Below are 22,523 nucleotides of genomic sequence, written 5' to 3'. Positions count from 1 at the left end.
AATCTTGCAGCTACACCTTGGTTTCTGAGGACCTTGCCTGAAAGCCCTGAATCTCTATGAAGGAAGCCTGGCCCCACGCAGTGGCAGGTACTCAAAAGGTCCCGGTTACCAGGCCATCTACACACAGCCATCATGCCAACACACCAGATATCTCCATGAAGACATCTTGAATGTGCAACAGAATACCAGAGGAAGCCTGGCTGATACCACATGGAGCTGAAGAATTGGTCAAGCCTACCAAATGCCTGGCATGCAAGATGAGGTAGTGTAAGGTAACTGGTGGTTGCTTTACCCTACTGAGACTCAGGATCATTTGTTATGCAGCATTGGTGACTATCACAGGCTGCTACAGCCTAAACACTGTTGGCCACGGACTTTTGTTGATTCTGCTTACAGAGATGTCCTCAGTACCCAGAATGATGCCTGGAAAGTAGTAAACGTCAATGAGTATTCACTGAATGAGTGGGTTTCTTGATAAGGTATGTCTTAGGGTATAGAAGATCTTGCTGGTAATCTGACAAATTGAGTTTGAGCCACTAGACTCATGATAGGAGGAGAGAAGAGACTCCACCAAGTTGTCCTCTAACCTGCACAGGTGTGCTGAGGCATGCATGCTTACACATACACACTCATACACACTCACACACACTACACACATGTACACACACTCACACACATATTACATGCATGCACGTACACATGCACACACACATTACATGCATGCACGTACACATGCACACACACACATTACATGCATGCGCACACTCCAAATTGACTTAAAGAACCTCATTAAAGGGGGTCTGTGTCAGATGTTGGGACTTTCACGTTTGGTGCCTCAGTTTCCCTAGCCATAGTTAGGCTCCCTCCACCTACACCGTGAGACGTGAGGGAATTGTGTAGATAAGGGTGTGTGACAAGTTAGATACAGGGCTTGCTCACTAACCTGAGTGAGACTCTCAGGGCTTGCTGTATACACCCCCCTCGTGCCCCTCAAGGTCCTTAACGACCATCACTGGAACAGTGTTCCTACCCCAGGGCCTTGTCTAAGGCCAGGAAAGCATCCCCCTGTGGAGCAAGCGTGGCTCAGAGGAACCAGGACAAAGGCTCTGTCACACTTGATCTGTACCCAGGGCTACCTTGGACCAGTTCTTGAGTCAGCTAAGCTTGACCACCTCAGAGGCCAGCTCAGCATAGGACTTCCTGGGATCGGGCCTAGGTGCCTCTTTTGGGACAAAGGCCAGCATAGTTCTCATTCTCCTGTCACAGTTGCAGGGCATGTCCTGATCCAGCACAGCAAGGATGGCTGGAGATACCCCAGGGAGACAATTTAACCACGTCTGGGGCCTGATGTGTCTCACAGCAGGCTGTGTCCACATCTGCAGGGCTTCACTCTCCACTCCAGGAAGGAGCAGGGCTGAATCAGAAGTCAGGATCAAAGTTTCAAGGTCAGCAACTCTGGCTTTCTCCTAAAATGTACCCTGGGCCGCAGCTGAAGCTGCAGGCGTTCATGGGACAGGCCGTGCTCCCTTAGCTGCACAGGGAAGGGACTGGGTGAAGGGGTGGAGAAACTGGTCTAGACCGGCGTTTATGACCAGGGACAACTCTAGAGCAAACACTGGGGGTGAATCAACAAGCCTGGTGACTCCAGGGTCTCAGTGAGACACAGTAATCCACACCTTCCCTTCCCTACTCTTTAGGGCTCCCCTTCTTTCCTGCTGTGACATTTATGAAGGAAGTCTCTGCTAAATGTCTTCAAAATATAGAGAGAACTCTGGGGACAGGTGTTGGCCCCCAAACCACCTAGCTCTCTTATGCCCATTTTAAAGACAGGGCACAGAAGTAGCTGGCTAACAAAGATTGCTGGGGGCAGCAGGGGCTTATGCAGATAAGGCACAGAGGACAGCGCATGGGCCATCCCAATGCAAAACAGATGTAAAACATTTGCTCTTTAAAGAGACCCAGTGTTAGCTCCACCTCAGTCCTCCCAGGGACTAAATGGGCACATTTTCTTGACCCTACAGGGAACAAGAGTCAGGGATGGCAAACTCTGGGGACAAGCACAGTACATACCCTGCGGGTCCCAGAGAGCGCCTGTGGGATTTCAAGCAGATTCAGCCTACAGGTGTTCTCAGCATGAGCGAAGGGTTCAGCCGACAGACTGTAGGACATCACTGGAGCCAGGGATGCAGCTCAGGTAGTGTAGAGCCCACCTAGCATGCCTGAGGCCCTGGATCCAATCTCCAGCACCGCCTTCACTGGGTACCGGACCTCCTCTCTCAGTGCTGAGGTAGGTGGATCAGGAGTTCAATGTCATCCTTGGCTAGACAGGAAGTTAGTTTGAGGATAGCCTAACCTATATAAAACCCTGTAAAAGGAGGATGAGAAGGAAGGGAGAGGGAGGAGGAGAAGAATGTCAACAACCACAAGCCAGCCAGTACACCACGAGACTGCCTGGAACTGGAAATGAAGTGCCAACGCTACAGGGTTGGGGCTGGAGTGACGGTGGTTAAGAGTATTCGCTGCTCTTCCAGAGGACCTGGGACAGACACTTGCCATGCAAGCCCGAGGACCTGAGTTCAATCCCCAGATCCCCGTAGGGATGGATTGAAAGAACTGACTCCACAAAGCTGTCCTCTGTGCATTACACACGCACCATGGCATGTGTAATACACATGTAGTAGTAGTAGTAATGAGCTGGGTGGTGGTGGCACATGCCTTTTATTCTAGCACTTGGGAGGCAGAGGCAGGCGGATCTCTGTGAGTTCAAGGCCAGCCTGGTCTATAAGAGGTAGCTACAGAGAAACCCAGTCTCGAAAAGCCAGAAAAAAAAAATAATAACAATGACAATAATAATAATACAACTTTTGGAGACAGAGTCTCTCTACATAGCCCTGGCAATCCTGAAACTCACTTTGTAGACCAGGCTGACCTTGAACTCACAAAGATCCACGCACCCTGCAAAAATGCTGGGATTAAAGATGTGAGCCACCAAGTCCAGCTAATAATAATATTTTTAAAGTTTATTTTAGAGCAATAAGAATCTGAATTTGTCCAGCAAAGCTGATTTGCCGCCATGATGGTACATTAAGATCTTTCTACACTAAGATGACTTTTGGGGAGACGATGCTGGTGACTTTAACACACAGATAATGGATAATAAAACACTCAACCTTTGGACCATCCATCTGGTGTGGTGGTGTGTGCCTATAACCCTAACACTGGGAGGTAGAGGCAGGAGGACCAGAAGTTCAGGGATAGCCTTGGCTACATAGGGAGTTGGAAACCTGGCTGGACTACTTGAAACAGCAACAAATTCTTCGGGAAACAATCTACCCACCACTCATGAGCTTTCCTGCTGACAAGGTGTAGCCATGGCTACACAATTAAGGCAGCTGGTACACGCCTCTCTTTTCCAGCTCCTCGTGGGTGAGGTCAGCTTTCCACCAGAGCACTGCGGAGCCCAGAGGGCTTGCACTGAGCCATGATGTAGGCAGAGGAGTTGTTTAGAAACAGCAGAAAAGCCAAGTGTGCCAGTTCACACCTATACCCCAGGCACCTGGAAGGCAGAGGCAGGTGGATTGCTGTGAGTCTGAGACAGCCAGTCTGAGCTACACAGTTGAACTCTGTCTCAAAACAAACAAGCAAACAAACAAACAAACAAACAAACAAAAGCTGGACATGGCAGCGCACACCTTTCATCTCCAGCACTCAAGAGGCAGAGGCAGGAGGAGCTGTGTGTGTGTGAGACCGCTGGTCTACACAGTAAGCTCCAAGGGCTATGGAGAGACCTTGCCCCCAAAAACAAACGACACAAAACACGAGACACATGTAGACTCCACTTAGTCACTTCTCACTTCAAAAGTCCATGTAAGCCAGTAGTGGTGGCGCACACCTTTAATCCCAGCACTCAGGAGGCAGAGGCAGGCGGGACCTCTGGGACTGGTCTACAATGGGGGTTCCAGGGCAGCCAGGACTGTTGCACAGAGAAACCCTGTCTAGAAACACGCAAACAACAAAAACAACCAAAATGCAACAACGAAAGAAATCAATGCGAGTGATGTGAACACGTATCAAGTTCATTGCTGCTATTTTAGAATCAGTTAGAATTCAGACATTTCACCAGGGTAAAGAATGGCAAACAGGAATATTTCAAACCACAGAAACAGCTTGTGGGCTTTCACTTCCCTAAGAGCTTGAGAAAAGCTTGAGAGACAGCATCTACGAAACAGACAGAAACCAGAGAGATGTCTCAGTGGCTATGTACACTGTTCCAGCAAAGGGCCTAGGTTGAGTTCCCAGCACCCACACCAGGTGGCTCACAACCACCTAACTCCAGCTTCAGGGATCTGACGCCCTCTTCTGGCCTCATAGGTAACTGCACTTATGTGAACACACGCTTATATACACATACATAAAGTAAATTTAATAGATAAATAGAGTTATTCCAGTTAGAGACTGGAAGAGTGACCCGGTTGGTAGACTGCTTGCCTAGCATGCACCAAGGCCTGGGCTTGATCCCCTGGACCATACCAACAAGGTGTAGCAGAATACAATCCCAGCACTCAGGACTCAGACACGGGCAGTAGTTCAAGGCCAGTCCCTAGACTATAGATAGCAATTCTGAGGCCAGTCTGGAAATATATGAGACCCTTTCTCAACAAACAAACAACAGGGCTGATGAGATGGTTCAGGGGTAAAGGCACCTGCTACCAATTCTGATGACCCATAGAAGAGGAAGGAAGGAAATGATTCTTGCAAGCTGTCCGCACAAACACCCTGGCAAATGCATGTATGCACATGAACAAGAGCCTCTCACATGTGTATAAACACACACACGCACTAAATTAGAAATGCAATACAGAAAATAACAAGAGAAAAAGACAGATTTTCAAGTCAGATCTTTGTCATGTGATAGTGGCCAAAAGAGGGAGCGTGGAGGAAACATGGGAACGGCTGAATACGACAGGAAAATGGCTGAATAAATAATGCAGCCTCCATTTGCTGGAACATTATGCAGTCATTAAAAATTATGTCCTCGAATCGTATTTATTGTTGTTGGAAATTGCTCAGCATGTTCAACACACTGTTAAGAGATTTAAAAGAAAAAAAATGAAAGAAAGCAATTTTCACAACAGCCACGATTTACAGGGAAGTCAGGAAATGGAATCCTGGGAAATTATCAACAGCAGATGGTCCCGCAAGCTCCCAGAGAGCACAGTGGGGGTCACGGGGGTATCTAGGGGAGGGGCTAGGCACACCCACTACCATGCTTCTTGCTCATTCGCAGTCTACTTTTAAACTCACGAGGAGACCAAACACCCAAAACCAACATGCCCACCTTCACCCCCCGGGCAGCAGAGGTGTCCTCCAAGCCCCTGGCTTCCCACACTTGATTCTCTTCCCGTTCTGATGTCAGCATTTGGGGACCACTGTGCCAGTGCCTGCGTGAGTTCCTGATCCTCACCCAAGCTGCAAACTTAAGGTCTCGTCTAAACTGCAAGATGGTGGAGGTGGGGCCTCTGCCAGGGCGGAAGTCTCTGGGGCATTGCTTTTCCCTGGGGCCACGGACTGTTAACAAGTGTCACTGCCATCTGCTGCCTGTTCCGCAGGCACACGTCCGCCCACGCCTGCTCATTCTCCTCATTACAGTGCATAAATCCCTCTGCACGCCCCACCTCCACCTGCCACATCTGTCTGCAATTTGTGCAGTCGCTAGTGCAGGGGCTGGTGCAGAAACAAGTTCTGTAGGACGCTGCGGGATTCCAAGGGGAATGCTCTCGGGGGCTGGACGTGTCCAGCCACTAGCTTTTCAGGGACCCTGTTGCCTTGAGTGCATGGGCTCGGGGGTGCCATTGGCCTCGAAGCCAGACAGTAGTGGCTCTGAGATCTGAGAAGGCAGACCTTGCCTCTGGCATCTGCCAATCACTGGGCTTCTGTGTAAATCACAGGAAGTAGTGAGCCACTCAACCCTCTCGGCTTAAGAGGCAGTCACTCTCATTGCCCTGAAGGTAAGAAACACGGGCACTACCATTACCTCAAAGGAATGCAAGTTCAGGCAGGTTGGGAAATTTAGACAAGGTCAAAATTAGTGAGAGGTCGAGCCAGATGTGGCAGAGGTTCACACCTGCAATCCCAGCCCTTGGGAGGCCGAGGCAGATGGATCACAGTGACCTGGTGGCTAGCCTAGACTACATAGCGAGTGCAAGGCTAGCCTAGGATATAAAGGAAAATGTGAAGGGATAGATAGAGCTGGGGTACAAGTTCAGTTCAAATCTGACTCCAGAGCTGGCCATCCATCCCATGGCTGAGCTAAAGTGGTTGTGATCTTCTGCCTCAAGCTGACTCCACAGTGGACATGGGCAGAGGAAGGACGAGGCAGGTTAGTGGAACAGAAAAGGCCTCTGCCTTGCTGGGCTCTGGAACCTCAGTCAAGTCACCTGACATCCCCGAAGCTCACCCAGTGTCTTCACAGGAAGCTAACACAGAGTCGTTTCAGCTGGGTTGGCCCCTGCAGAGAGGCCACCATCAAGTTTCCTTAGGAAACCTTACATGGTCGTCCTAGGCCTATCTATTTGAATACTTGGTCCCCAGTTGGTCGACAGATTTGGGAAGGATTAGGAGGTGTGGTCTTGTTGGAGGTGAGTCACTGGAGGCGGGCTTTGAGGTTTCCAAGCCTGTATCATTCCCAGTTGGCTATCTCTCTGGTCATGGTTATTGTCTCAAACACGGAAGCGCTCAGCTCCAGCATCATGCTTGCCTGCCTGCTGTCATGTTCCCCACCTGTATGACTTACTCTGTGAGCCCTCAACAAACTCTTCTGCAAGGTGCTTTGGTCATGGTGCCTTATCACAGCAATAAAATAGGAAACAAGACATACCATAACCACAAATTCAAGGAAAGACACCTGTACTATCCACATTTTTGCGTTATTCATGGTCAATGAAAATACTAAATAGAAAGTTCTAGAAGTCATTCATAAGACTTACGTGACTTCCTGCATGTGTGTGTGGAAGCCGGAGGTGGGTGCCAGGTGTCTTCCTCAGTCACTCTACACATGATTTTTTTGGGACAAGTCTCTCAGAGCCTGGTGCTCACTGACTCTGCTAGGCGGAATGGCCAACGAGCCTGTAGGATTCTGTGGTCCCTGCCTCCCCAGCGCTAGGTTTACAGGTGCAGACCGCCATGCCTTGCTCTTGAATTTGAGTGCCGAGAATTGAACACAGGTCATGGGTTTGTATCTGCGCTATCTCCCGGCCCCTTAATGATTTTGAATAGATAGTCACAACTGCTCTGTTCTATGGGAAGCTCTAACTGTGCCTAACCTGTACCACATCTGCCTGTGTGCTGCCATGTTTCCCACCATGACTATAACGGACTAAATCTCTGAACTACAGGCCGGGTCCAATTAAATATTTTCCTTTGTAAGAGTTGCCACGATCGTGGTGTCTCTTCACAGCAATAGAAACCCCAACTAACACATCGCTAAAATAAGATCCCCCTCATATGCCTTGAAAGCTGTACACACTCATCCTCCCAACGGCTCCTTACAGACCCTGGGGGATGTCAACGATGTGTCACATGGCCACAGCTGTGCATACCAAAGCAAGGGTCAGGGAAAAGCTGCTGGGATGTAGGCGGCTCGTCAGCCAACAAAAGTCCCTCTTCCTTCATAACGTGAGAACTTCACCTGGGGCAAAGCGAGACAGCAAGAAAGTTCATACGCCAGACTCCTCGCAGATCTACAGCAATGCGTGACCAGGCTCCTGACAGGACACCTGACATGAGCCACCACTGTGGTCCCTTGCATGGTGTCTCATGGACCTGGAGGCTCAAACGCTCCTCTCCCCAGCCTGAGATGCTCATCCAGGACTGGTCAAATGAGAACCTTGACTGCTCCCGGTGTCGCGGTGGCTGAAGTAACAAGGCAGCTCTGGCTTCAGGGACACAGCTTTTCTAGATATCTGACAGACGTGGTCAACCCGCAGCCCTTGGGGACGGCACAGAAACATAGACTGACTTAAAACCTGAGACTTGTTTTTGCGATTCTTTACGCTGTGTGACTGGACTGCACGGTTCTCAGGTGTGAACCTTTGCAGATGACACCTGTCACAAATGTCAAAAGGTTGACTGCACTCTTTCAAGTCAGCAGCACGCACACCCCAAAAGCTGTTCTCTGGAGACACTGTAGACCAATTTCTCAAAGTGCAGGGCAGCTGCATCCTAGACAGGCTTCCTATCGTTCTCAAAGAACTGTCTGGAACCTTCCCTGAAGCCCGGAGAATGGGCAAGTGGCCTTGCAGGAGGAGAAAAGGAACTGAGGGCTGTTTCAGGGAACCGGGTTGCACTTGAGGCCTGTTGGTGTGCAATCTTTGGTCAGCTGGTGACCACAAAACTGGGGTTCAGCAAGAGATTTCCAACACGCCCGCATAGCTTCAAGGGCCTCCCCAGTGCCAGGGCTGCACAATGCCGCATCTCAAAGGGAAAATGCATCGGTCTGAATGACGAGAATACACTCAGCCCCTTCTCAGAGCCTACCTTGGGGAACAGGAGTGATAAGTGGGGCCACAGGCATTTCTCCAGCAGAGCCGAGCACAAGCTCAGTCCTGAGCAGGGAGGTCCCACAGGCTCCCAAGAATGTAGGACAGCCTCAGCAGTAGGTCAGTGTCTTGGTCTATCAGAGATGGCTTCTGAGGCCCCACCCATCCCTGAGAATCTGTGGGCAGTTAATCGTTGTGCAAAGGCATGGCAGACGTCTGCTTTAGTGGTGAAACCACTGGTAAGGTGCCCACGTTCCTAAAAATAGCGCTTCACCATACTCTTGTCAGCAGCCCTAATGAGACTCAATGTGGGGGGGGGGGGATGTAGAAGCGGGCCTGGTTGGAAAGAGGAAGGGATCAGCGGAGTGGGTGGGACAAGAGAGGGTGATGGGGATAAGTGTGATTAAAATACGCTATATACGTGTAGGAAAATGTCACAACAAGCCCATTATTATTTAAAATATATACTAACAAAAGTTTCAAATAAATTTGTTGTTATTGTTTCAAGACAGGGTTTCTCTGTGCAACAGCCCTGGTTGTCCTGGAACTCACTCTGTAGAGCAGACTGAATTTACAATGCCTGCTTGCCTCCACCTCCTAAGCGCTGGGATTAAAGGCGCATACAGCCTTAATTTGAAGACTTCTTGTCATCAAATACACTTCTTTAAAAGCCCACTTGCTCTTCACTCCTCAGGGCTACTGTCACCCTGAGACAGGATGTGATGGGGACCAACTCCAGGAAGCTCGGAATGGCCCATGCCTGTCCCCCGTTGCGGGTCACTCACCCTGCAAGGCTTCTTTGGCTCTGGCCAACTCCTGCTCCTTCTGCACCAGCTGCACTCGAAGCTCTGTGGCCGAGAGGACCTCGGAGCACTTGCCGCCCTGTGACTCCTCCAAGTCCTTGGCCAGCATCTCCTTCATCTGCCGGAGAAGGTGCACTTCCTCCTGAAGCTGGACCACTTCCTCCCGCAGGAGCACTAGGGGACAAGAGCAGCTGGTCAGAGGTGGGGGACCTGGAAGGGTTCAGGCGACTCCTGTGAGCTATGCACATAGGACCTTTTCCCAAGTGGGCCCTGGACCCAGCCTGCCACTCTCCTGAGCCGCGGATACTTCTGTGACCACTCAGCAACCTCCTGCCGGCTACAGACGTAGGCGTCAACATTCTGACCACAAGTCATCCCATGCCTAGGGAAGTTCTATGCGTGATTTCTTGTAGGGTCCCCCAAACCTGTGCCTGCTACCAACAGGATCCCCACTTTACTCATAAGGCCACTGAGGTTCAGAGAGGTGAAGGAACTCTGAAAGGCCAGGCTATGGCGTGCCACAGCGTGACTCTGGTGGTGAGTCAGGGTTTGGACAATGTCACACTGGAGAATTGATGACGAAGGGCAGTTACATCTTGTAGAGCACATGCCCCGTAGGGGGAGGGGGTTCTGTACCCCACAGAGAACATAGCATTGACAGGCATAACCCCAAGAATGGGGGCACCATGGGTGTAGGACATAACAGCATCCATATGCAGCCCTGTGTGTGCATCCTGAGAGCCTTGCGTCTTCAGAAGGTTCCCAGGTAACGAGACTTTAAAGATGAGAGCTCATGGATCACCAACCACCACTGCAGTCCTGCAGGCCCTGGGGTGTCCCTTTAAGACCAATAAACCTCAAACTGCCAGGAGTGCTGGGGGCAGCACTGTGCCCTCATGGGGGCGGGTGACACATGAGGGGGCATGTACAGGTCGTGCCTTCGTGTACACAATCATATGCAGGCCTTCATGATGATCACACTTAGATGTTACGTAAGAATGAAGCTACCAGGTGTGGTAGCACACTTGCTTCACACCATTATAAGGGGTCAGAGTCAGGGTTAGATTCAAGGTTAGGGCAGATTCAAGGTCAGCCTGGGCTAATAACAAATTCAAGGCTAACCTGGGCTATATAGTTTTCTTAACCTCCTCCACCATCTAAAACAAGAGGTGGCAGGGGAAGAACCAAGCTGAAGGACACAGTGACAGCTGCGGAAACAGTCCCAGGGTCTCCGCTGTAGGCAGGTCCAGCTCTGAACCCTCCCACTCCCAGCCACAACAGCCAAGGTCTTTCCTACTTCCCAGCAGCCTCCAGCTTTCCCTACGCTCACCCCCTTCACGTGACACACATCTGTGCTCCACTGCGCATCCTCAGGCAGGTTCTTCCCCGAAAGACCCCGGAGTGGGGAGGCAGCTGGCTGCTCTGTCTTACACCGGTGGACTCCAGTGGAGGCTGCTGACTGTCACATCCCCCTGAAAACCTGAGAGTAAGTTTACGTGGTCCTGGCCCAGCCCTCTCTCCACTTGGGAGGCTGGATCACAAAGGGCCTTAACCCCAGTCACCTGTCCCTCACTCTGGCTTGCCATCTTTAGTGGCACCCAAGACTCTGGAACTCTCCTCTCCTTTATCAGTGGTCTTCATTTGCCCATCCTGATATTAAATGAATGGTTTCGATGCGTCTTCAAGGCACTCCGAGGAAGCCACTAAGGTCTTATTGTCCGCGCAGGCAAGCAGTGGATCCCAAGAGGCCCTGTCAGTCCCTTGCCAATTCTTCCACAAATTTTATGCCCTTTCTTGGGGTCTTGTTTGCTACACAGCACAGGGAGCCCACCCAGTCAGGGCTGCCAGATTAAGAAAAACAGAACAAAGTAAAACAAGAGCTAATAAAAATCCCAGACCTGGGGGGGGGGGGTTGGGGGGGGAATAGGGGTGGGGGGGGGTGGCTGCCCTCAAGGAAGCCATGGGTCGTTCTTAGGGTAAGTATATCCCCAGTAGTGTGTGGAACACGCTTAGGCTTGGCGTTCACCGTGTGTGCTGTTTTTTTCCCAGTGGGGCTGCCCCTCCCACGGTCACAGGCGCAGGAAGCAGGGTGAGCCAGGGGCTGGCATTGCTGGAACACCCTGAGGCAGTGGGTGCAGGTGGAAAATACAAACAGCTGTTGCACCTGAGCTTGGTCAAGAGCGAACATGGGGGTGGCCCTGGCACCATGCACACCACCCGAACAGGTGTGCCTGGCTCCGAGGTCCTGCCCTCCAGCCCAGCCCAGCCCAGCCCTGAAGTCGCCAATGAGAACCAGGCACACCTAACAGGAAACCAGGCTGGAAAAACAACTAAGGGAAAATGAGAGGCTCCTGCGAGCTTACCAAGCACCCATGCTGGCTGCGTGAGCAGTACAAAATGGGGTAAATGGACCCAGGGGCAGAGAGTGTGCCTACCGTGCCCAAGGCCCTGAGTTCCATCCCCAGTCCTACCCCAAAACAAACCACTTAAACGTGCCCGGCACCTTGCCCACAGTACGTGAGTACCACCAAAACACACAGCTGGCTTTGCCGGCTGCAAGGAGGGGACCAAACCCACACATTAGAAACAAGGGACAATGAAGAAACTGGAGTTAATTTTGGTTTCCCACCTCAGAGGGTTTGGTACCTTGCAGTGTGTGTCCTTGGACAAGACACTATCCCTTTCTGGGCCTTCATAGATGTACTTGGAGGGGCGTACTCTTTGCAAACCTACATGGATATTACTGCTAGTATGTGGGAACAGAGACTCTGGACTCTGGTGTGTAGCCGCACAGCCCAACACGCTTGCCAGCAAGAACAGGTGGCTCGTTGGGTTCAAATTAATGAAGAAAAAAATGAGCCAAGTTTCTCAGCCACACAGGCCACGCTCGCCTCTCAGGTGCGGGAGGCTAAGGCGCTGGACAGTGAACAGTACAGACTACTGACTCTCCATTCTAGCGAGAGTAGACAGCCATTGAGGGAGACAGGAGGAAAGCCAAGCTGCTAAGCCAAGATGCCGCAAAGGCTCGTGGCCCGCTCACAGAAAGCTTCCGGGACTGCACTGGCTTTGTCCAAGCCCAGAAAGGCAAACAGCACCATGGATGGTAGCCCCCTGCACTGGACAAACCACAAGCCCCAGACCCCTGGGCAAGGAGCAGGCAGGGAGGATGCAGAGGCACTAACAGAAGTGGTAATCAGGCGACTGTTGCTTGGAGACCCTCCTGCCTCAGGGAGCTGCTTGCTACCCATGGAGCTAACTTACCCACACAAGAGGCCCCAGGTGCCTCTTCCCTAAGGAAGAGGGGTTGCAATGGACCCTCCCAAGAGAAGACATCCACAATCGGTGACCATGGAAGCTGAGGGAACCTGCTACTCCACAGTCCATCTCCTTTAATTTGTAAGAGTTCTGCTTTTAACAAGCTATCATTTCCTAGCCTCCAATGCAGCTAGGGTTGCCCATGTGACCCAGTTTTGGACAATGGAGTATAGGAAAAAAGAACAGCTGAGTCTTTTCCTCACATTTTATCTTCAGAGAGTGGATTTAATGGCTGGAGCAGCAACAGCCACCTGGTAATAAAGAGGCAATCAATGTCTTAAGTAGATTAATCCATACAAGAGCCCATGAAATAGGTACTATTATTATCACACCAGCTTCATAGATTGGGGGCTTGAGATACAGGGAGGTTAAATGATGGGGCCAAGCTCACAGATAAAGAGCAGAACCAGGCTTTGGGGCTGGGTGGTTTGGTGTCAGCACCAAATCATTTCCCAGCCTTCAATGCAGTTAGGGTTGCCCATGTGACCCAGTTTTGGACAGGGCTTCTAGAATATGGTACTATTCTGGGTCCTGAGACATACTCTGGGAACAGTGATGCTTGCTATTTCCTCGTGCAAACATCCGCATCACATGTCTACAAGAAGCACGCTAAGAGATCTAGAGTCCTGGGCTGTGTAACTGTCTGGCCCTCCATAGTGGTCAGACCATCCGCTGCACACTGGTATCCAAGACATCATTCTAAGGCTCAGGAGGGGAACTCAGGTCTTTATCAGTTCTGGCATGGAGCGACAGTGGAGTCTTGCGGCCTCATCACGGGCGTCATTGCCCCCAGCCCCACTCCCATGGGGGTAAGCTTGCTCTTGGTCCCCATGGTGAAGTAGATCTCAGCAACTGTGTGAGTGGGGGTCCAATCCTTTGTACCAGGTTCATGGTCCCTGCAGCTTCTAAGAATGTGGGATTCCTCAGAGACAGGGATAGGATCTCTTCCCATACACCCCAGTGCCAGCTTCGGGCAGGGCCCTGGTGGGCGTGTGTCCCCAGTGCCGGGTGCTTCAGATAGAGGCAGGCCAGGCAGGTTGAGGTGGTTAGTGGGGCTCAGTCTTGGCTCCTCCACTTCCTGATGTTAACCCCTGGCATCTGACCTGAATGCTAGAATGGAGCCAAGACTGGTTTCCTGGCCTTCAGTAAACATTAAACAAGGCAACTGTCTCTTAGGCTCTGTTAAACCTTTTAACATTGTGACATAATGCTGCTACCCACAAAGTTCAGGCCCTGGGAACTGCAATGGAGCTAATAAATAACAACAACAACAACAATAACAATAACAACAACAGCCAGGTGGTGGTGGCGCAGGCCTTTAATCCCAGCATTCGGGGAGGCAGAGGCAGGCGGATCGCTGTGATTTCAAGGTCAGCCTGGTCTATAGCGTGAGTTCCAGGAAAAACATCAAAATAAAACAAAAATATAATAATAATATTTTAAAATTCCTCCAACACTTACAATTTTAAGTAAGTTCATCATGTCATGTTGAGCTGCATTTATAGTTATCCTGGGGCACATGCTGCACATCAGCCACAGATTGGATAGAAACATTCTGGAAACTTCTAAATGGGGGTCAAGTGTAGTTTATCACCACCAGTTTGCTTTGTTTCAAGACAGGGTCTTTTTTCATAGCTTTGCCTGTCCTGGAACTAGACTGGCCTCAAAGTCACAGAGATTCACCGGCTTCTGCCTCTCCGGTGCTGGGATTAAAAGTGTGTGCCACTGTGCCTGGCTCAATTTCATGACAGAGCTTGTGTCCTCTGTCTTCTTGTCTTCTTGGAGAAGGCTATGATGTCAGCACGCAAGGAACCCTGAGCCACAGCCTCCCCTGACCTGCGGGATGTGCTAAGGGACAGTCAAGGCCTTTATGAAAGGCAGGGAAGGCAGGCCCTGTCACTAGCTAGGGGAGACAGAAGAACGGGGGCAGAGAGAGCCTGTGTGAGTAAAGTTGGGCTGAGGGTGCTGCCTACCATGCATGGACAGACACCTCAGTCATCAGCCAAGCACACACCTGCTCCTGAGCTCAGACTCTGGCCTCCTGCAAAGTAAACTTAGGGAGGGAGTCATGCAGCCCCGAAGCTAACCTGTGCTCTCTAGGTGGCCTCTTCCGAAGGCATCTTGGCAGCTCTGTGAACTGTGGCGGGTCTATATTCCCAGGAGGGTCACCTGAGCCATATGTGCACAGAAGGAAAGACAGAGAGAGGTGGCTTACTGATAAAACAATCACTATTGTCTGCTCCAGCCTTTTAGAGGCCATGGCTGCTGCCCTTTCTGCTCCGCTGCTGGCCTTGTGCTAGATCCTTCCCTAAGGTCGGCCACATGGTGACCCTGTGCTGGGCTGTGAGAGGCCTGGAGATCCTGGCAAGGCACACCTTGCCTCTCTGTGGGCCGGTCTGAGCCTGGCAGGTGGCCTTGCCTGCGCTGGCCTTGTTATTGTAGGGTCTGGGCCAAGTCCTATGCAGGTGGTGTGGCTGACACTGGACACCTTATCTGAAGCCAGGAGGAATGACACCCTTGGAGGGAAGTTTTGAGGTAGACAGCAAGAGGACAGAGTCACCTAAAGGGGCAGGGCTAGCAGAAATGTGGGAATCCAGCCAAGTGGTTCCTAGTGAAGAAGCAACCGGAAACAGAATGGGGAGGGGGCTGCTGGCAGCCCAGGGCTGAGAGTGAGATCCCCACAGTGGCCCGGGTCCTCCTCTGGGCTACACTGTACAACGGGCAAGAGAAGGGTCTTGGCTGATGAGCACATTTGAAGTTGTTGATCACCTCTGCCTGGGTGGTGCCAACCCGCCCCGCCAGGCCCTCTCATAAGTTTCATCTCCACGTGACTGACATTGGTGCTCCGTCATAACAGGAATTCCGGAAGACAAGGCATCTTCAGGGATACTGGAGCACAGAGGGTCACGGTGTGGGGGCAAACCAGGGCTGCTCTCTCCTGAGGGTACCAGACTAGAAGGTGTACTCGGGGTGACAGGCATAGCCTCTTCATCTCAGTTTCCCCACGATCCCTCTCTTCCCACGGCTGGGCAGAGGATCCCAAAGGCTCTCTAAACAGCCACTACCACTTCCAACTTTTCCTGACATCTGAGGGGGACGGGGACCTGCTACAAAGTCAGCTCTGAGAGCGCTCAGGAATCTGTGATGGCCAGAAGTGTCACGGGCAAGGGCCAGGATGCAATGACTTTCCAGTGTGTGGAGCCAGTTTCAGCACTACACTAATGCAGCCACCCTGGGCCTGGGTTTGGACCTCCCTGCTTTGTCAGGCTAGGCTTGCCCTGCTCCTGCTGTGGTCCCTGCCTAGGGACCTCTGCCTATGTCAAGACTGCCCCCCCCCAAAATACATCATGATTCCTAGCAGCTGGCAGAGAAGTGGCTGGAGCTGCCAAGATTCCACATTCTTTGGGCCTCTGTCATGTGATCTTGCCACTTGGATGCTCCGTTTCCAAACGGGAAGAACTGCCACAGAATTCAACCCTTCATGAGTGCTGTCACTCAAGGCTCCTCCGGCTTGCAGAGAACTGGGTAAGGTGATTCCTAGCCCAGTGTGGGTGTGGCTGGGCATGCCGGGAACCAGGTGAGGCTGGTTCTTTTTCTCGGAATTTCACACCATTGTTTTTCTCTTTGGGGCCTGTTTAATCTGCCTGCCCTGAAGAGCCTGCTCCCTGGAGGACACTAGACTAACCCCACCACCTTGCTGGGGGAGGTCATGGTTCCTCCCCCCACCCCCGGGCGAGCTGCACACATCTATTCAATACTGCAGTTCTCCTGGGACAGGGTTGTGCAGCGACCATGGCCATGCACTGGAGGTGGCATTAAAGCCCTGCCCTGGGAGGGAGCCTGTAGGAAGCCTGAGTAGAGGAATAGACTCAGATTTAATCTGAGGATTGTCATCTGGGAATACAGGCCTCTCAGGCCTGCTGGAGACCTGGGCACCATGAAGCAGCAGACAATCCCTCACTGGGCGATTCCTGGCTGAGGAGAGGAGCAGGCCACGGAGCCGCGGACAGGTGGCCAGGACTGCACAGCTTCCAGGCCTGGGCTCTCGCTTTTGGTGGCTCTGAGGAGCCAGCTTCTACCATGCACTTGCTCGGGAAGGATGGGAGAGGGCCGTGTGGGCACTTCCTTCAGCCCTTAGTGGACACATGTTTTGGGGGGCTGGAATTAGAAGTGTCAGTCTGACTGTCGCTCACCCAAATCTGGTGGTCTGACAGTGCTGTCCCAGACTCTGGCACAGGGAATCCCACAGATCTTATGAGCTTGAGCCACAACGCCACTGCTTCTCTTGGGAGGCTGGCTCGCCCCTCTTTCCTTCCCAGTTTCTTCACACCCCTGGATGAGGCTCTGCTGGTGGCTAAACCTGGGCCTCTCTGGGTAGGGACTCCTCCTTGTGTGTGTGCCTGTTCATGTCTGAGTGTGGACGTACACATCTCTGAGTAGGGCCTCCTCTTTGTGTGTGCCTGTTTGTGTGTGAGCGCGGGTGTATACGATCTACTTAGAGAACGCGGACATTCTTATACGAGTAGGAGCGAGAGGACAACCCTAGGTGCCGGCCCTTGCTTTTCCCCTTATTTCACACAGGGTCTCTGTGCTCACCATTGCGTATGCTGGATTAGCTGGCTGGTGAGCATCGGGGATTCTTCTGTTTCTGCTTCCTATTTCTCTTAGGAGAGCTGGGATTAAAGACATATGTCTTTATTCAGGTCCTGGGCATATGAACTCAGGTCCTCACACCTATGTGGCAAGCATTTGTCTTCCTAGCCTTGTCTCCAAATGCCCCTTTTGTTTTTGTTTTTTTGACACAGCACCCCCTCCTGACTTGACTTTGGGAACCTCCCCTCATCAACACCTGTTCTTCAGAAATGGAAATGGGTCCAAGTCTGATCACCACTGACTTGCCTTGACCACTGTGATTGGTTCAGGGGAAGCCACATGACCCGAGCCAGCCCACCCAGAGCTCAACATCAGACTCTAGCTGCCCTGGGGCTGCTAGCCATCCTTCTACCACCACAAATAGCAGCCAACAAGGCATAGACAAGGTGGCTCACACCACACCTGAAGACAGATCTACACCCGAATTAGTGAGTGAACAGTCACTTTCGTGGTCTAGCTAGCCTGAAGCAGGTTTTCTATTGCTTTCAAGAGAAAGAGAGTCCTGGCAAATCAATTCTGCCAGTTTTAGAGGAGCCCCCCCATCCCCACAAATATGAAGGCCACCTGCTGTGTGCCGAGTCCTCCAAGCTATAATCCTCCCACAGAAACAAGTGACATGGATCTTACTTACTTAGGAGCGATGAGCCTCCTTCCCCTACTACTGCAGTTCCCGTTGCTCTTTAGCCTCAGAGACCCAGCCTCCTACTGCCCCCGACTCAGTCCTGCCCCATCTTGCTCAGCCCTACCATCCCAAACCTCCTAATTCTGCTTCAAGGCTATTTCCAGACACGCCCTATCGCCACGAGCCTTTCTCCTCTTCTATTACCCGTAGTGATCTTAGAGCACCAACCACACAGCTTTTGAGTTCATACCCTGAGCTGGGAGTTCACCCAGTGGCTGACACTGAATCTGAGCCAAGAGTCCCTCACCAAGCACGTGCAGAAGACTGGTCAGCATCTGTTCCAATCCTCAGATGCAAAGGCTGAGCGTGCGACTCAGTGGCAGAGCCTGGACCAACCTCACAAGTGAAGGCTGAGGGCGTGGCGCAGTGGCAAAGTCCTTGTCCAACCTGTATGACACCCTGAGTTCCATCCCCAGGGCTGCAAAAACAAGCTAACCACAGCTTGCAGGGGCAAAGACAGAAAGCTGGGCTGGAAAGTTCAAGGTCAGAGGTCCGATTCTGGTGGCTCAGGGGCATCCCAGTTCAGAAGCCCATCCAATTCCAAAACTCAAAACCCGCCCCCTGCCCTAAAAGCCACTCGGCAAAATACCAGGAAAAGAGGCTGACCAGAGGGGACAGATCTGAAAGAGGATTTATCTCTGAGTGACCTTCTTTCCTACTAGGGTCAGCCTCCGGAAAGAAGGTATCCGCGGGGTTGGGGTAGAGACACAGCAGGCACCAGATGGTCCTGCCTGCTCCTCTCCTTTCCTACCAGGCATAGCCCTCCCTGGCTTGCTTCCTTGTCCACCTCCCACCAAAGAAAATCCGATGGAAATACGGGAAGGAAAAAGAGATGCAAACAGGCATTCGTCACCCTACCATGAAGCAGTCCAGGTCTTCCACACAGAGAGACCACAGCTCACGGCAAGCTGGATCCATCACCTGAATTCAGTCAGCCCACGATGGCCGGCTGGTCCATCAGAGACTGAGCCAGCACCCCAAGCCTCAGTTTCCTTTCCAGCTGCCTCCGGCACCCACGGAGCAGATGCAAACCCCTGGCACTGCCAGAGCAGGTTTACTCTGACCAGCTCTGAGGAGTTCTGGGTAGTCATGGGCTAGAGGAAGAGAACAGGCTTCTGTTCCCATTGCGTGGACAGATAAACTGAGACCCCCAAGGAAGGGTTTAGCTAGGCCCATTCCCTTGACCACCAAGCTACGTGTCATTACAAACTGGAAGTCAATCTAGAACACATGCTTGGGCTTGAGAGTCTAAGCCAATCTCAAATGTCACTTCAAGGCCACCAGTGCCTGTCAAGCACTGGGACACTACAGATGTGAATGGTCACACAGAGGCAAACAGGCATCACGCACAGGGAAGTGGGCATCGGGCTGGGTGTGGGCTCCCATCACACAGAGGTGACAGAGCTGAAATGCCTGCTGTGGAGCATTCCCCTAAGGCAAGCATTAAAACCAAGTCCAGACTGGTCTGAGCAAGTCCCAGAGCTGGAGGGGCCACCGAGACAAGTCGTGGGTGATGCCTGCTGCCCTGTGACCGGCGACTCCTTTCCCTCAGTCCCCTGTGAAAACGATCACGGCGACCAGGATAAGCCTCGGTGCTGAAGTCAACTCCCTGGTCCAAATTTTGACTCTTGCTGGAGAGATGGCTCAGGGGTTAAGAGTAGGTGCTGCTCATCCAGAGGACCCAAGTTCAGTTCCCAGCATCTATACCAGGCAACTTACAGCCACCTCCGACCCCAGCTCCAGGGATCTGATGCCCTGTTCTGGCCTCTGTGGGCACTGCGCACGAGCACAAACCCTGGAGAGTTACTCTTCTTTCCCTTGTGTGGAGAATAGGTGTCATAGTAGGCCCTGGCTCCCAGCGCTGTTATGACAACGCTCTCTGCAAAAAAGCCTAGCACAGAATCAGCCCTCAATTCATTCGACACAGGTAGCCAGCCAGCTGTCTGGGCCAGCTAGGGGACAACAGGACCTGTAGACACAGAGGGAAAGCAAGGAGGACGCCTCGGGCTGTGGGACCACAGCAGACACCCCAACCCCAGGGGAGGCTCTCGGGGATGCAGCGCTCAGAACACCGCCAGGCACCCTCAAACCGTGCAACTCATTCCTCGTTGTTCTCCAGCCTGACTGAACAGCTGCTTCAGGAGGGAATAAAATACGCTCCGCATAGTTTAAATGTTTCACTTATGAAAATGTCAGGGCCAACTTTATAAACGGTGTAACAGTAAAGACACTTACGAGAGACTGGTCCGGACCCACCAAGGGCTGGGGCGGGGGAAAGAGCACAGCCTTCACCACAGCCAAGTGGCTGGGATTCCCAGAAGGCGCCATCTGGGATGTCTCAGAGGGGGCACCAGATCACATCCTGGTCTCCCCACATGAAATAAGATCCTCTCTCTGGAAGCCCAGTTCAGCCAGAGGAGAGGGGGCACTTCCGGCCTGGGTCTGTTTCCCACACTCCAGGGTGCCTGGGTCTCTAGCCAATCAAGTTAATTGAAAAATTACCTGGGGCTGAGAAAAAGCAGGCCCAGCTGAGGGGAGCAAGCTCTCAGGAACCCTGCTGGTCCCTAGCAAGCCTGGACTACAGCAGAGGGAGGACCTGGAGGCCTTCTAGGGATTTTGCAGCTCCAGGGCTCTCTCTCTTTGCGATGCAGAAGGCCATGAAAACTTCCAGCCTCAGACTGGAGAGGTAACTGAATTGAGCAGAGAACCTGCCTAGCATGCATGAGGCATTGGGTTCAGTTCCCGGCACTGCATAAACCGGGTATGGCAGGGTGTACTAAGTCCGACAGAAGAGGCGGAAGCGGACGAATCGGAGAATCGGAGGTTCAAGGCTCCTTCCGTGAGAAAATTTAGGCACAAAGGAAAGAAAAACCAGAATAAAGAAGGACCTGACACATGAGTGCAGTCCAGTGAGTATGAGCCTTGTTCACCTGGCTGGCAGGCATCCCCCAAGGCAAGAGCACATCCCAGGATGCTATTCTGGGGTGAGCCATGGTGCCACTCCAACACCCAGTCCTAGGAAGCCTGAGATTCAGACCAGCCACAGGACACAGGAAAAGCAGCTGCCTGTACCCCACAGGACAAGATGGTGCCCTTATGCCCAGGAAGCTCTGCAATGGGCCCAGACTGTTAAATCCCAATATGTGGCTTTTAACTTTGCCTTCAAAGTGCCCTCACGTCTATTATGTTTATGGTTTCAACCCAGTGGTGTGTTTTATTGTTCTCATTAGCAGGGTAAATGGTGATTCAGCCTAGTCATACAGGGTGGGTGGTGCAGCCTGGCCTGAGGCTGGCCCTCCACCCCCTCCTGTCCATCCCATCCTATTCCACCCTGCAGCCTCCTGGGCACACCTAAGCCTCTCCAGGCTGTTCTGTTCACTCTGTTCTCCTAGGACCCTTGTCTGTCCTAGGACCATGAGCCATCAGTTCCAAAGTGGTCGGCCACATCTCGAGAGCTCCGCCATCAGCTTCTGGGCACTGCGAAACGGGAGACCACTGGGGACCCCACTACTGCACCCCTCCTTCCAGGAAGCCACATCCTGCAGGACTAGACATGAACAAAGCTATTTTTAAAAATGCTTCCTTGGGCTGGGCTGGAGAGGTGGCGCGCACGCACGAGGTCGCGATTTCAAACCCCAGCATGATGAAGCATTTTTGTCTTTCATTCTAGCATCAAGGTGGAGGCAAGAGGACCAGAAGTTCAGGGTCATCCTGGGCTACAGAGGGAATTCAAGGCCGCCTGGACTAAATGAGTCCCGAACTAAAGACAAAAGGGGGGGGGATCAGAAAAGGACAGGAAAAACCTTTTCTTTTTATTTGGGGGGAGTCTGGGCAAGGTAGCCCATGAATCAAATGTATAACCAGGACCCAGAAAAATGTGGGATTTGGGAAGAGGAAGGAACAACGGGGCGAGGGGGAGTCCCGGGGAACCCTGATTCCACCACAGAGCTTTCTGTGTGATTTCTGCCTTTGGGAACCTCCCCAGACGCAGTGTGGCCCAGTGGTGAGAAGGAGGCTTCAGCCCCAGGTGTTTTGGTTCAGTGTCTGCCATTCATCGAGAGCCCCAGCAGGTCACGAACGCCTCTCTAGGCCTTGGTGCCCGTATCTACCATACAAGGTTGATGAGAGAGTGGATGAGTCTCTACATAACAGAACATTCTGGCAGGTGAGAAGTAGTATACACAGCTGGGGCACTCTCCTCCCTACTGCTCCTTCTTTGAGAGCCACATGACCTTTTGGCTCTCCTCCTGCCCGGCAGCATTGTCCCTGATGACTTCTGGACCTTCTGCCCCCACACCTTCAGGTAGAACATTCTTTGCTGACAGGTCTTTCAGAATAGGGTTTCCAACAGTTAGGGGCTGGCTGCCCCACACAGTACTAATATAGGAATCCTCTCCTGGCATTCTCCAGTTTATGGCCAGGGATGTGTCTTTTTTCCCTGCCTGGAGTGGCTGCTGACATCCCAATAGTATCTCCCATCTTCCCTGCCCCAGACCTTGGCTGTCTGGCTTCCCCAACAGTTCAAAGGACAGG

General features: G+C 52.1%; 1 protein-coding gene across 3 annotated transcripts in view; it reads right to left on the bottom strand.

The window, feature by feature from the left end:
- Positions 1-22,523, bottom strand: part of Kazn (kazrin, periplakin interacting protein) — a 986,632-nt gene that overhangs the window by 94,145 nt on the left and 869,964 nt on the right. For all 3 annotated transcript variants that reach the window (XM_085690314.2, XM_048426636.3, XM_085690316.2), the window contains one exon: positions 9,323-9,514. In XM_085690314.2, the coding sequence (XP_085546440.1) occupies positions 9,323-9,514 (192 nt within the window). The remainder of the gene's footprint in view (positions 1-9,322; positions 9,515-22,523) is intronic.

Source organism: Myodes glareolus, chromosome 6 (assembly GCF_982192425.1).
Source record: "Myodes glareolus chromosome 6, mMyoGla1.1, whole genome shotgun sequence".
NCBI lineage: Eukaryota > Metazoa > Chordata > Mammalia > Rodentia > Cricetidae > Myodes > Myodes glareolus.
Note: the sequence above shows the minus strand (reverse complement) of the source record. Positions and strands in the feature narration are given on the sequence as shown.